At 39.4% G+C, this 13,814-nt stretch overlaps 1 protein-coding gene across 1 annotated transcript in view; it reads right to left on the bottom strand.

The window, feature by feature from the left end:
* Positions 1 to 2,554: 2,554 nt before the first annotated feature.
* dnajb11 (DnaJ heat shock protein family (Hsp40) member B11) overlaps positions 2,555 to 13,814 on the bottom strand; it is a 35,867-nt gene continuing 24,607 nt past the window's right edge. Inside the window, exons 7-10 of the mRNA XM_072578871.1 lie at positions 12,598 to 12,655; positions 11,526 to 11,637; positions 7,441 to 7,600; positions 2,555 to 4,436 (exon numbers count right to left, since the gene is read on the bottom strand). Coding sequence (XP_072434972.1) covers positions 4,372 to 4,436; positions 7,441 to 7,600; positions 11,526 to 11,637; positions 12,598 to 12,655 — 395 coding nt within the window. The 3' untranslated portion in view covers positions 2,555 to 4,371. The remainder of the gene's footprint in view (positions 4,437 to 7,440; positions 7,601 to 11,525; positions 11,638 to 12,597; positions 12,656 to 13,814) is intronic.

The following is a 13,814-nucleotide window of genomic DNA, read 5'->3' as shown; positions in this document are numbered from 1 at the left end:
CAGGTGCTGGAGTTCTGAAACAAAGACAGAAACTCAGCAGGTTGGCAGCATCTGTGGGAAGAAAGCAAAGTTACCATTTTGAGTCTGGTGATTCTTCATCAGATGAAGAGGTTAGCGAGCGCAGGCGTGAATGCATGAACAGTGTTCAGAACACGAACAATAGAGTCTAATATATAGACCAGAGGCCATTGGAAGGGTCCTGCCTAGAGGTAACATAGGTACAGAAGAAACTTTCGACAGATGAGTTAAGGCAAGGGTACACTCGGATGTTAGGGTGGTAGAAATAGGCAGACCTTAGTGATATCCCAAACGGGTTTGTAGTATGGTTTTCAGACAAATGACAGGGAGAGGGGTGAAGTTTATAACTAGGGTGTGTTTCCAGTTTTTCCTTACCAATGTTCAACTGGAAGGAAGTTTTTGCTATACCAGTAATACAAAGGATATTGCATAATGAATCTTAAACAGCTGGATGCAAAAACAAAACCCTGGATTTAAATTAGGATATTCTCACTTACCCAAACTAGATTATTCCTCTACACTACTTAGGCCAGAGTACCTGTCTCCTGTATTACAACAGTAACCGTACTTAAAAGTACTTCATTTACTATAACATATTTTGGGATGCCTTGGCATCATGAAAGGGGCTATTCAGATGCAGATTCCTTTCATTTGTACAATCATCTTCAAATAAACTGAAACAGACATGTTTACAAAGGAAAGTTTGTTTAAATTAGGACAAGATAATTAGCATTTTTAAAAATCCTCATTTTTGGGCATTATAAATTGCACAAGATTGGAATTTAATAGACAGTAATAAGCATCTGTCATAAAAGTCTAAAAAATAACTTCTAAAGTTTTCCACTGACCAATTCTGAATAAAAACAAATCAAAAACTGCAGGCAGTAGTACAAAACCTATCACTGAAGACAATTTCAGATTACCAATTACACAATGTAACTTGAAACTGCCAGTTTTCAGCTATAAGACATGACGGGACTATATACTTGCATGCACACCTTGCCTTTGGCTGTTAGGTGCCAAATTTTGAATGTTGGGTTTTTTTCCCCATAATAAATCTATTTAACTCTATGAACAATCTAAATCTGGTCAGTAACAGAATCAAAAATTCCACACCTGGTAATTAAATTTCAACAAGAAAACTTCTTCAAAGAAAAAGAGCTGTCCACTAACACAATGGCAATAGTTTGGAAATTCTCCGCAAAGTTGAAGCACAAAATATGCATTGTAGCAACTGCATGGTTGGTATTGCAATCATTTTGAAGAAAGAAGTGAATTCTCTGAATGCAAGCACACAAAATTCCATCTCTATCAAATTTTAGTTTAAGTTTTTCTCTCATTCTTTCACAGTTCAATTCCATTCCACTCTGCAAAGTGGTGTCAACAGAAAATCAAACTTTCATTATACCTACACACACACACACACACACACACACACACACACACACTATCTACATGTTTGGTAATGGCTTGAATGATAGGAAAGTGAAGCAAATGAGATTCCCTCTTTCCTGGAATTTCTGTTTCATTCTGGTGTCAGAGAAGCCTCAACAGGAGCTGAAAATGTGTTGCTGGAAAAGCGCAGCAGGTCAGGCAGCATCCAAGGAGCAGGACAATCGACGGTTCGGGCAGAAGCCCTTCTTCATTCCTGAAGAAGGGCTTCCAGAAGAAGGGCTCATGCCTGAAACGTCGATTCTCCTGCTTTTTGGATGCTGCCTGACCTGCTGCGCTTTTCTAGCAACACATTTTCAGCTCTGATCTCCAGCATCTGCAGTCCTCACCTTCTCCAAGCCTCAGCAGTAGATCTAGCTGCATTAACATTATAGATTCATTTGGATGGCGGCAGCATAAATGAGCACTAGATAGACCAGGATTCACTGAAATGCATTCAGGGATTCATATTCTTTAGTCCATACATACCAAGCAGAGCTAGATGATACAAATTTAATTTATGCATATTTAAGGCAATCTTTGTTTTTTTTTTACACAGTTGTTTGTTGCTTACAAATGGAAACCTGCTTTCTTAACAAGTGACAACAAGATTTAATTTACTTTCCTTCCTCACCTCAAGTTCTCCTCTCAATCACAAGTTTATGGTACAGTTTAAATTAGCACATCCCAAATTTTTTCACATTGTGATCCCTTTTCAATGGCTAAATATGGCTGTCAATCAGGCCGAGAAGATGAGCCAGTTAGGCCACACTTCATTTAAAAAGTGAGGAATTGTAGGAACCATACAGCTGTAAGCACTCAGTTGGAGATTGTGCCCCCAAAATTTTGACAAGCCCTAGCTTAGGCTCACTCCTTTATAAAAGGTGAGAGTAATTGGCAACAAAGAGCTATGAATTAAGCATCTTAATGCAAAAAAAATTCTGACCCTTAGTTTCAATTATAAATACATTAGTTTCCCACCCCACCAAGGGTTCTTGTGTAATCTGTATGTTCATAAAACATCATTTAGAACAAATAGATTTGTACTTTTCCCTTTTGCTAACTGAGCTCTACTAGATTGATAATGATTTGCATTTGCAGCCAGTGCATTCAACTAGATTATATTTAACAAGGTAATCAGTCAGACATTTTATGCACGTTAGAAAGTGCCCAGTATGAGACAAAGCAAAATGTGTAGGTCTGCTCGTAACCATATATAAAGACTATTTGTATTATGTACACAGGCAATTTAGTGTTGGTATATTCACTCTGGTGACACCAAAAGCAACCCAGTTACATATTTATGGAAATATCTGCAGATTATCTAATATTCTGCACACCTTTTGTGGAGACATTTAAAAAGTTGCAAAATGTTCTATGCACATTAGTACTTGCCATTGTGAAAATATTAGCTTCTCAAAAAAATGCCTCAACTAATTTTTTTAATTTAGCTATATATACAAAAATGTTCCTTCTAAAACAATGTCTGCTTTTCACATCAAACCTTTTCAAATTAAAATTTTGTTGCATTTTTGTTTGGTACTATGAATTAATGAGAAAAACAATCAAACCTTGAATAGCAGAAGTTAAGAAAACTATTAACTCAATTTCGAAGTGCACAAATACAATTTTTTTGAAAAACATTGAACAGCAACATACAGCATTTTACTGATCCAGTAGCAGATCAATATTTTGTAATCCCAGACTATGAAAACAGGATGCTAAAAACAATTGCTTGCATGTTTCAATTAAATGAAAAGATACTATTTTGTTTAGGTTTAACACAATAAGTGGAGTATTACATGAAAATACAGTTAGACTGTATTTATCCTTGCATGCAGTGCACCTGCTATAACCAAACTAAGTCTGACTGAAGGATCTTTCTATCCCAACTATAGCATTGAAATGTGCAATCTAGACAATTGTCATTTTCTCATTGTTTTAGAATGGGTACAGTTGAGAAAAAAATATTAATTGCTGCTTTAAAAATTCCTCAGTATCCGTAGAGATCACATGAATCAGTACTCTTCTAATTTGGAAGAACTATGCTAGAATCCACTATGTTTCACACATTCAACATATTTTGTTGCATTTAATTTGAAATGATAGATGTCAGTACTCCAATCCTTCAATTGAAACAAATGCAAAAAATGAAATGCATAGGTCTTGCTATCTACAACAAGATGCATTTTCTTCCCAATCAATTTTAGCTGATGAATTGCACCTTATAACAACGTTGTTTACTGTTTAACTTTCCATTTGACAATGTACTGTGCACCAAGTCATTTTCAAACTGTGCCTTCCTTTCAAAACTTCATTGTCAATTTACAGCTCAAGTGACAAATTAAAATTAAATTATATATATCTGAGCAAACTTATGGTGTATTCTTCATATTCAGATATTACAGAGACCAAATTGTTTTGACCACTGAAGCAATATTTGGCCCCCACAGATCTCAAAAATAACAAGTCAAATTGAAAGTACTTCTGAACAATTTTTACAAAGTTTGACATTGCACTGAAATCAATACACTTGTTTCTTGAGACATTCAAAATTGAATTACCATAATACTTAACACTTTACAAGTAGCAGAACATGGTTAAAGAAATAGAGATGTTTACCTGTTGCCTTTTCAGTTTAGAATATAAAAACTGAAATATATCTAATCATCTTAAAATGCAAACATATTTTGCTATTCTGGCCAGAAGCAACCTTGGCTGGGGCCAGGGGCACAAAATTGAACAAGGGTCAAAATAAAAATTTCAAAAACATCTTGGTGTTGCTAAGAATCAAACATAGAGATTTCAGTTTTTCAAAAGGTTAGCAATTCCTTTCCAACCCCAAAAAATACAGTCAACATTAGAAACCTCATAATAAATAGTTAAATTTTCAGTATCACATGGAAGTCTGTTGTGTTTTCATCAATATCCCTGAAGTCCATTGTACACTTTCTTCACTGGTCCTTGTTTAAGCAGCTGCTTTATACCTACAAAGACAGAAACAAATATAGTTGTAAAGCCATTTCGTGTTCACAATCTACACTGATTTAAGCAAACCATGTTTGCAGAATGTTATTCAACCCATGCACAGCTCCAGACTAATGTGATTGTGCCCCCCCCATTTCTCTACATAGGTTGATCTTTGTAGGCAAATAAGTCTAAAATCCCATGTCTAAAAGGATTAAAAGGTCTGTGTTAATTAATTTAAAACTTGACTTTATTCTAAACAAAGTATTACATCTAAATTACTGATGAAATTCAGATTTGTTTTATAAACGATTGCAAAGACTATCAGCAGCTTTGGTTTTTTAAATACAGAATTAGATAGGATAAAGATGTATTGTAAAGGCACCGCACAGAGGAGGACCAGGCAACTTAAAAAAAACACATGAAAAGTGGCAGAGGCTTCACAGCAAAAGGAATGCAGAGAATAGGTCCTGATGAGTTGAGTGTATGAACAGCAGTGGAAGCTTGATGGTAAAAGCAGCGCAAAGAGAAGACAATCCAGCAAGTTTAAGAGCTAGGAATTCAGTCTGCAGACTGGTTTTAATAGTAGTATTCAGGTTCATTGGAAGCAATAAAGCTGATTAACAAGTATGGTTTATTAAATCACATTCAGACAAAAATAAACTAACATAAAAAGATGACAGGGGTTGGGGGGCGGGGGGGGGGGGAGGTTGGTGCTGTGTTTTGGCAGTAGCATGTGGCTCATGATGTGTGGTTGTGCGCTCCAAGGCAGTTAACATCTGCAGTGCCTGTATGTCAAGTAGCTTTGGCTAAAAGTTGATAAACTGGGGGCTGAGCTACACATACCATAATAAATCAAAGAGTATCCAGTAACCTGGACATTTTGTTTCAGAAGGGAGAAAGTGAGGACTGCAGATCAGAGCTGAAAATGTGTTGCTGGAAAAGTGCAGCAGGTCAGGCAGCATCCAAGAAACAGGAGAATCAACATTTCGGGCATAAGCCCTTCTTTAGGGCTTATGCCCGAAACCTTGATTCTTCTGTTCCTTGGATGCTGCCTGACCTGCTGCGCTTTTCCAGCAACACATTTTCAGAATTTTGTTTCAGAAGGCAATCACATTGCTCAACTTGGTCAATGAAAAGAAACAGGATGGTGAGACTACAAGTTAGATAGTTCAGGGGATTGAGAAGGTGAGGAGCGTCACCTCTTTCAGTAGGTTTGAGACTTAGCAGTTTGTAAGCCTGAGAGCAGGGGCTGCAAATTGCATGAGTGAAATGACCATTGCAGTGAAATACATCTGCAATGAGTGAAGAGCTGCAGGATCAGTGTAAATAGTTGAGGCCCCTGCCATTTATATCAATTACATAAAGGGACTGAATGTACGGTTGCTAAATTTACTGACAGCACAAGATAGGTAGCAAACTTAGCTATGAAGAGGACCTAAGGAGTCTGCAAAGAGAGAGAGATGTTTTTGAGTTGGTTAAACTTTAGTAGCTTAAGTATAATGTGAGAAAATGTGAAATTGTCTTTTTAGCAGGAAGAGAGAAGCAGCATGTTAATTAAATGGAGAAAGATCATGGAACACTAACTAAGAGGGATCCAAATGCCCTGGCACATGAATCACAAATGTTAGCTAGTAGGTACAGCCATTGACTAAAAGGAAAATAGAATGCTGTTTATTTAGAATCCTCCTTCCAATAAAAAGCACATTGTTTTGCTACTGTTGTACAGGGTACTAGTTTTTGATCATATTTGGACGACTGTCTACAAAATAAAGACATAACATTAGAAACAGTGTACAGAAGATCATTCAATTGATCCCAGAGATGAGGTGGTTTATCTTATGAGGAAAGTGATCGAGACTTCATACACTGGAATTTAGACTGGGAGGCAGATTAATTGAAGCATACAAAACCTTAGGGGACTTGAGAGGGTGGTTGCTGAAAGGAGGTTTCTCTTGCATGGAAGGCTAGAACTAGGGATTTTTTTTAAAATGAGGGGTGACCCCTTGGAAAACGACGAGGATTAGAGTCAGAGATGTACAGCATGGAAACAGACCCTTCGGTCCAACCCGTCCATACCGACCAGATATCACAACCCAATCTAGTCCCATCTGCCAAAACCCAGCCCATATCCCTCCAAAACCCTTCCTATTCATATACCCATCCAAATGCCTTTTAAATGTTGCAATTGTACCAGCCTCCACCACTTCCTCTTCTTTTTGAAAGATGGGGCATTTATTTGTGGAATTCTCTACCCAGGAAGCAGTGTCATTGACTATTTCTATGACAGTGGTAGATATATTGTTGACTAACAAGGAAGATAAAAAATGTATAAAATAAGGTCTGTTGGAAAATGGAGTGAGGTCTTTCAGATCGCAGTGGTCTTATAGCACATGGTGGAGGCAGGTTTGGTGGCTACTTCTATTTCCAGTTTATATGTCTGTCATAGTAGGTAACACAACAAAGCTTTTAAGCAGATGAATTTTATCATTCCAGCGTAAGCAAAATGGACCAATAGTTCCGTAAAAGATCTGAAAAGTCAATAAATCAGATTTTCCTCACACCATTGTGGTGAGGTCACTGGGTTGAAGGTGCTCCTAGAATCGATTGAGTGCCATACTGATCAACTTCATTATCAAATGCAATTATCAATATCTAGACATTAAACAACATGGATCATGAGCCTTCGCTAATACCAACCTCATGGTGGGCCTTGTTGTTTTGTGAATGATTTTGGGACAGATTTGCATGCAAATATCAATGGCACTGAAGACAGTAAGGAAAGAAAAACAGACGTAATGGAATGGGGAAGGGAAGTAAAGAATATCACTAGAATCAAAATGACAACAAAGGCCTGACTGTTGGGTTTTTCCCTCCTTTTCCCATTTGGTGACAGGAATATTTATTGCTGTGAACAATGAATGCAGTGCAATAACAATAATCCATCATAGGTGCATTCAGAATGTAGCAATGTTGAAAGCTTGACAGCAGAAAAGACACCATTTATGAAATTAATGTACTTGCCTTCCTTCTGATCACCAGTAAGTTGTTCCCTGGGGAAGTCTACATCAAATGTTATTATGAGTGAACCTCTAATGTTGTTGTTGTCAAAGTTTGGCAAACCTTCTCCTTTTTTCCATACTTTTGCACCTGGCTTTGTAATCTTGTCTCTAACTATTTGGACCTAAGAGAGGCAAAATGGAATCAGAAATAAAATGTTTGAAAGTGCTAAACATCAAACATACAAAATGTTGGCTATGTAAATTTTTTACCTTTCAGAAATTAGCTTCATTATAGATTTTATGAACATTATAATATTCCATCATGCGAATATTTGACAGAATGGTCTACAATTTTACAATATTTGCTAGAACTGCTTGGGAAGATTTAAACTAGTAAGGTGGGGGTGTGGGACCCAGGGAGATAGTGAGGAAAGAGATCGATCTGGAACGGGTATAGCTGAGAACAGAAGTGAGTCAAACAAACAGTCAGGGCAGGCAGGAACAAGGTAGAACTAATAAATTAAACTGCATTTGTTTCATTGCAAGGGGCCTAACAGGGAAGGCAGATGAACTCAGGACATGGTTAGGAACATGCGACTGGGGTAGAGTCAGATGTACAGTATGGAAACAGACCCTTCGGTCCAATCCGTCCATGCCGACCAGATATCCCAACCCAATCTAGTCCCACCTGCCAGCGCCCGGCCCATATCCCTCCAAACCCTTCCTATTCATATACCCATCCAAATGTCTCTTAAATATTGCAATTGTACCAGCCTCCACCACATCCTCTGGCAGCTCATTCCATACTTGTACCACCCTCTGCGTGAAAAAGTTGCCTCTTCGGTCTCTCATATCTTTCCCCTCTCACCTTAAAACTATGCCCTTTAATTCTGGACTCCCCGACCCCAGGGAAAAGACTTTGCCTATTTATCCTATCCATGCCCCTCATAATTTTGTAAACCTCTATAAAGGTCACCCCTCAGCCTCCAACGCTCCAGGGAAAACAGCCCTAGCCTTTTCAGCCTCTCCCTGTAGCTCAGAACCTCCAACCCTAGCAACATCCTTGTAAATCTTTTCGGAACCCTTTCAAGTTTCACAACATCTTTCCGAGGGGAAGGAGACCAGAATTGCATGCAATATTCCAACCGTGGCCAAACCAATGTCCTGTACAGTCGCAACATGACCTCCCAACTCCTGTACTCAATACTCTGACCAATAAAGGAAAGCATACCAAACGCTGCCTTCACCATCCTATCTACCTGCACTCCAAGGTCTCTTTGTTCAGCAACACTCCCTAGGACCTTACCATTTGTGTCATCTGCAAACTTACTAACTGTACCTCTTATGCTCGCATCCAAATCATTTATGTAAATGACAAAAAGTAGAGGGCCCAGCACCGATCCTTGTGGCACTCCACTGGTCACAGGCCTCCAGTCTGAAAACCAACCCTCCACAACCACCCTGTCTTCTACCTTCGAGCCAGTTCTGTATCCAAATGGCTAGTTCTCCCTGTATTCCATGAGATCTAACCTTGACAATCAATCAATCTCCCATGGGGAACCATGTCGAACGCCTCACTGAAGTCCATATAGATCACATCTATTACTCTCAATCATCTTCGTTACTTCTTCAAAGTGTGTAGAAGACAATTTTCTGATTCAGTATGTGGATGTACCTACTAGAGAAGGTGCAAAACTTGACCTACTCTTGGGAAATGAAGCAGGGCAGGTGACTGAGGTGTCAGTGGGGGAGCATTTTGGGGCCAGCGACCATAATTCTATTTGTTTTAAAATAGTGATGGAAAAGGATAGACCAGATCTAAAAGTTGAAGTTCTAAATTTGGAGAAAGGCCAATTTTGATGGTATTAGGCAAGAACTTTCAAAAGCTGATTGGAGGCAGATGTTCACAGGTAAAGGGACAGCTGGAAAATGGGAAGCCTTCAGAAATAAGATAACAAGAATCCAGAGAAAGTATATTCCTGTCAGGGTGAAAGGGAAGGCTGGTAGGCATAGGGAATGCTGTATGACTAAAGAAATTGAGGGTTTGGTTAAAAAAAAGAAGGAAGCATATGTCAGGTATAGACAGGATAGATCAAGTGAATCCTTAGAAGAGTGTAAAGAAAGTAGGAGTATTCTTAAGAGGGAAATCAGGAGGGCAAAATGGGGACATGAGGTAGCTTTGGATTCTCCTTTATTCTATTTGCCAAAGGGATTTCGCAAATATATTAAGGACAAAAGGGTAACTAGGGAGAGAATAGGGCCCCTCAAAGATCAGAAAGGCAGCCTTTGTGTGGAGCCACAGGAAAATTGGGGATACACTAAATGAATATTTTGCATCAGTATTTACTGTGAAAAAGGATATGGAAGATATAGACTGTATGGAAATAGATGGTGACATCTTGCAAAATGTCCAGATTACAGAGGAGGAAGTGCTGGATGTCTTGAAATGGTTAAAAGTGGATAAATCGCCAGGACCTGATCAGGTGTACCTGAGAACTCTGTGGGAAGCTAGAGAAGTGATTGCTGGGCCTCTTGCTGAGATATTCGTATCATCAATAGTCACAGGTGAGGTGCCGGAAGATTGGAGGTTGACAAACGTGGTGCCACTGTTTAAGAAGGGTGGTAAAGACAAGCCAGGGAACTATAGACCGGTGAGCCTGACCTCGGTTGTGGGCAAGTTGTTGGAGGAATCCTGAGGGACAGGATGTACATGTATTTGGAAAGGCAAAGACTGATTCAGGATAGTCAGCATGGCTTTGTGCATGGGAAATCCTGTCTCACAAACTTGATTGAGTTTTTTGAAGTAACAAAGAAGATTGACGAGGGCAGAGCAGTAGATGTGATTTATATGGACTTCAGTAAAGTGTTCGACAAGGTTACCCATGGGAGACCGATTAGCAAGGTTAGATCTCATGGAATACAAGGAGAACTAGCCATTTGGATACAGAACTGGCTCAAAGGTAGAAGACAGAGGGTGGTGGTGGAGGGTTGTTTTTGAGACTGGAAGCCTGTGACCAGTGGAGTGCCACAAGGATTGGTGCTGGGCCCTCTACTTTTTGTCATTTACATAAATGATTTGATGCGAGCATTAGAGGTACAGTTAGTAAGTTTGCAGATGACACCAAAATTGGAGGTGTAGTGGACAGCAAAGAGGGTTACATCAGATTACAACAGGATCTGGACCAGATAGGCCAATGGGCTGAGAAGTGGCAGATGGAGTTTAATTCAAATAAATGAGAGTGCTGCATTTTGGGAAAGCAAATCTTAGCAGGATTTATACATTTAATGGTAAGGTCCTAGGGAGTGTTGCTAAAGAAAGAGACCTTGGAGTGCAGGTTCATAGCTCCTTGAAAGTGGAGTCACAGTTAGATAGGATAGTGAAGGCGGCATTTGGTATGCTTTCCTTTATTGGTCAGAGTATTGAGTACAGGAGTTGAGAAGTCATGTTGCGGCTGTACAGGACATTGGTTAGGCCACTGTTGGAATATTGTGTGCAATTCTGGTCTCCTTCCAATCGGAAAGATGTTGTGAAACTTGAAAGGGTTCAGAAAAGATTTACAAGGATGTTGCTAGGGTTGGAGGATCTGAGCTACAGGAAGAGGCTGAACAGGCTGGAGCTGTTATCCCTGGAGCGTCAGAGGCTGAGGGGTGACGTTATAGAGGTTTACAAAATGATGAGGAGCACGGATAGGATAAATAGACAAAGTCTTTTCCCTGGGGTCGGGGAGTCCAGAACTAGAGGTTATAGGTTTAGGGTGAGAGGAGAAAGATATAAAAAGAGACCCAAGGGACAACGTTTTCACGCAGAGGGTGGTACGTGCATGGAATGAGTTGCCAGAGGATGCAGTGGAGGCTGGTACAATTGCAACATTTAAGAGACATTTGGATGGGCGTGTGAATAGGAAGGGTTTGGAGGGATCTGGGCCGGGTGCTGGCAAGTGGGACTAGATTGGGTTGGGATATCTGGTCTGCGCGGACGGGTTGGACCAAAGGGTCTGTTATACATCTCTACGACTCCATGACATGCACAACATTCTCCATTCTCAATAAAGGCATTTTTGCCTAATGTTAGGAAATAAAGTCGTATATGAATTGCAATCCTCTTACCTTGTGACCATCCAAATGAGAGATAACCATTTCAAAACCTATCAGTGCTTCCACTAATGAAATTGTGACATTAGTATAGAGATCATCACCACGTCTCTCAAATATTGGGTGCCTACAACAAATGACAGTAATGTGAAAACTAATCAAATATTTTCTTGTACAAATTGCTACCTTAAATCAATGACAACAGTGTCCCCCACCAAGACTGGCTCAGCAGCAACACCACTGATCAATCCAGTCACGTCCTAAAGGACGTAGATACTCGGCTGGTGGGGAGAGACCTAATGAGGGGGAAATACATATATGATCTCACGGTTGCAGATACACCTGTCCATGAGTTAGAGATGAGTGATTCCCAACAAAATCTGCAATCTCATGACCCAGCATATCATCCCTGCACTACCATTACATCAAGCCAAGAAATTAACCCTGGTTCAAAGAACAGTGCAGAAGGACATGCTAAGAACAGCACTAAACATACATAAAAATGAGGTGTCAACTTGATGAAGCTACACAAGCAAGACTATTTGCATGCAAAACACCAAAAGCAGCAAATGATAAACAGACCTAAGCAATCCCACAATGAATGGATAAGATCTCTGCAGTCCTGCCCCATGCAGTTTTGAATAGTGGTGAAGAATTAAACAACTGACTGTACGAGACTCCATAAATATCCTCAATGATGGAGAAGCCTCGCAGACAGATGCAAAAGTTGAGGCCCAAGCATTCCAAATCTTAATACAGACAAATGGATGATCCACCTTGGCATCACCTCATGGTTCCCAGCACATATGTCAAGCTTCAGCCAATTTGATTCACTTCACATGACGACAAGAAATGTTGTGGGCACTAGATTCCGAAAAAGCTAAAAGGGCCCTGACAATATTCAGCAATCATACTGAAGACTTATGCTCCAGAACTTGCCACATCCCTAGTCAAATTATTTCTGTGCAGCGACAGCATTGGCATTGCCCAACAATGGATAAGTAGATATCTTTGACCAAAACAAAATGGAAATTCACGACTTGGGTCATTAGTCTTAGATAGAGAAATAAATGAAATAATTTCTTACTTTAAAACCTTGATTCTGAATTTCAGATCTCCAGGTTCTCCATCTATGTGAGGTTCACCTGTAAGACAGCACAACATACAACTTAATCCTTTACACATGAAAAAGGTACCCATTTTATAAGTAGAAAATCCACTTGCTGAAACTGATATGGTTCCTGGCAACATTATACAAAACCAGGCAAGCTGCCAAATCCTCATTTTAATACCTGCATATATATCTTTGTCCCTGTGAAAATGACATACAGTTGAAGTGCCAGCCTGTTCAGCAATACCACATTCAACAGAGACAGGTCACAGGTGCAAATCCCATTTCAGTTTGTAAACCATGATGACACTTCAAGGACTGTCAGAAGGTTTATCTTTCGATGAGACATTTAACAGATGCTCTACCTGCCTCTTCAGGTGTCTGTTAAAGATCTTGTGGCACTGTTCAAATATGAGCAGGTAAGATCTCCTATGTCCTAGCCCACACTTATCATGCATAATACACAAGAGGAAATGATTTCATATCCTAATTCATTACAGCTTGTGGGAACCTACTGTATGTAGATTGGTTGCCAGGTAACCAACAAAATCAGAGACTACTTAGAAGTATTAAATTCACAAGCATGTGAAAAGTCATATAGATGCAACTAACTTTGTTACTGCAACATCATATAACTACATGACTACCTTTGTATTCACCTACAAAAAGAATCAGAACTTGAACCTCATTGTAGGTTACGAGTACGAGAAGCCCAGAACTGGAAGCAATGCAGCACCAAATTTTCTACCAGCACATGATGATTGGTGCTTTAAGTGAATATTCAACCTTCCTCCCTCATTTTTGCCAGATCTCAATAGGTCAAGACAATGCTACAATGTAATGAAGCATCACATCTCAAAAAGGTGGAATATGGCGTGAAGATATTCGCTAGCTGTCAATAATCAGTACCATTACAAACACGATAGGAAACATTTGTGGTTCAGAATTCCTGTAACTCAAGCAGACAATTGAGTTTGGTGCCATTTTTTTTTAGGGAGGAGCAGGAGTTAAAAACATTTCAGAACAACTTCTCAGATTGTTATTTTAGTCTTTGATAGGCTGGTATATAAAAATATCAATTGTTATGACCTCTGATGATATTATTATAACACAAGTAATAATCCCCAGACTGAAATCTGGTTTGATACATCATGTTTATTGTTTTAACAACAGTCTTTCCCTGAAACACAACC

Source organism: Chiloscyllium punctatum, chromosome 10 (assembly GCF_047496795.1).
Source record: "Chiloscyllium punctatum isolate Juve2018m chromosome 10, sChiPun1.3, whole genome shotgun sequence".
Taxonomy (NCBI): domain Eukaryota; kingdom Metazoa; phylum Chordata; class Chondrichthyes; order Orectolobiformes; family Hemiscylliidae; genus Chiloscyllium; species Chiloscyllium punctatum.
This window is presented reverse-complemented; position numbering and strand designations above follow the sequence as displayed.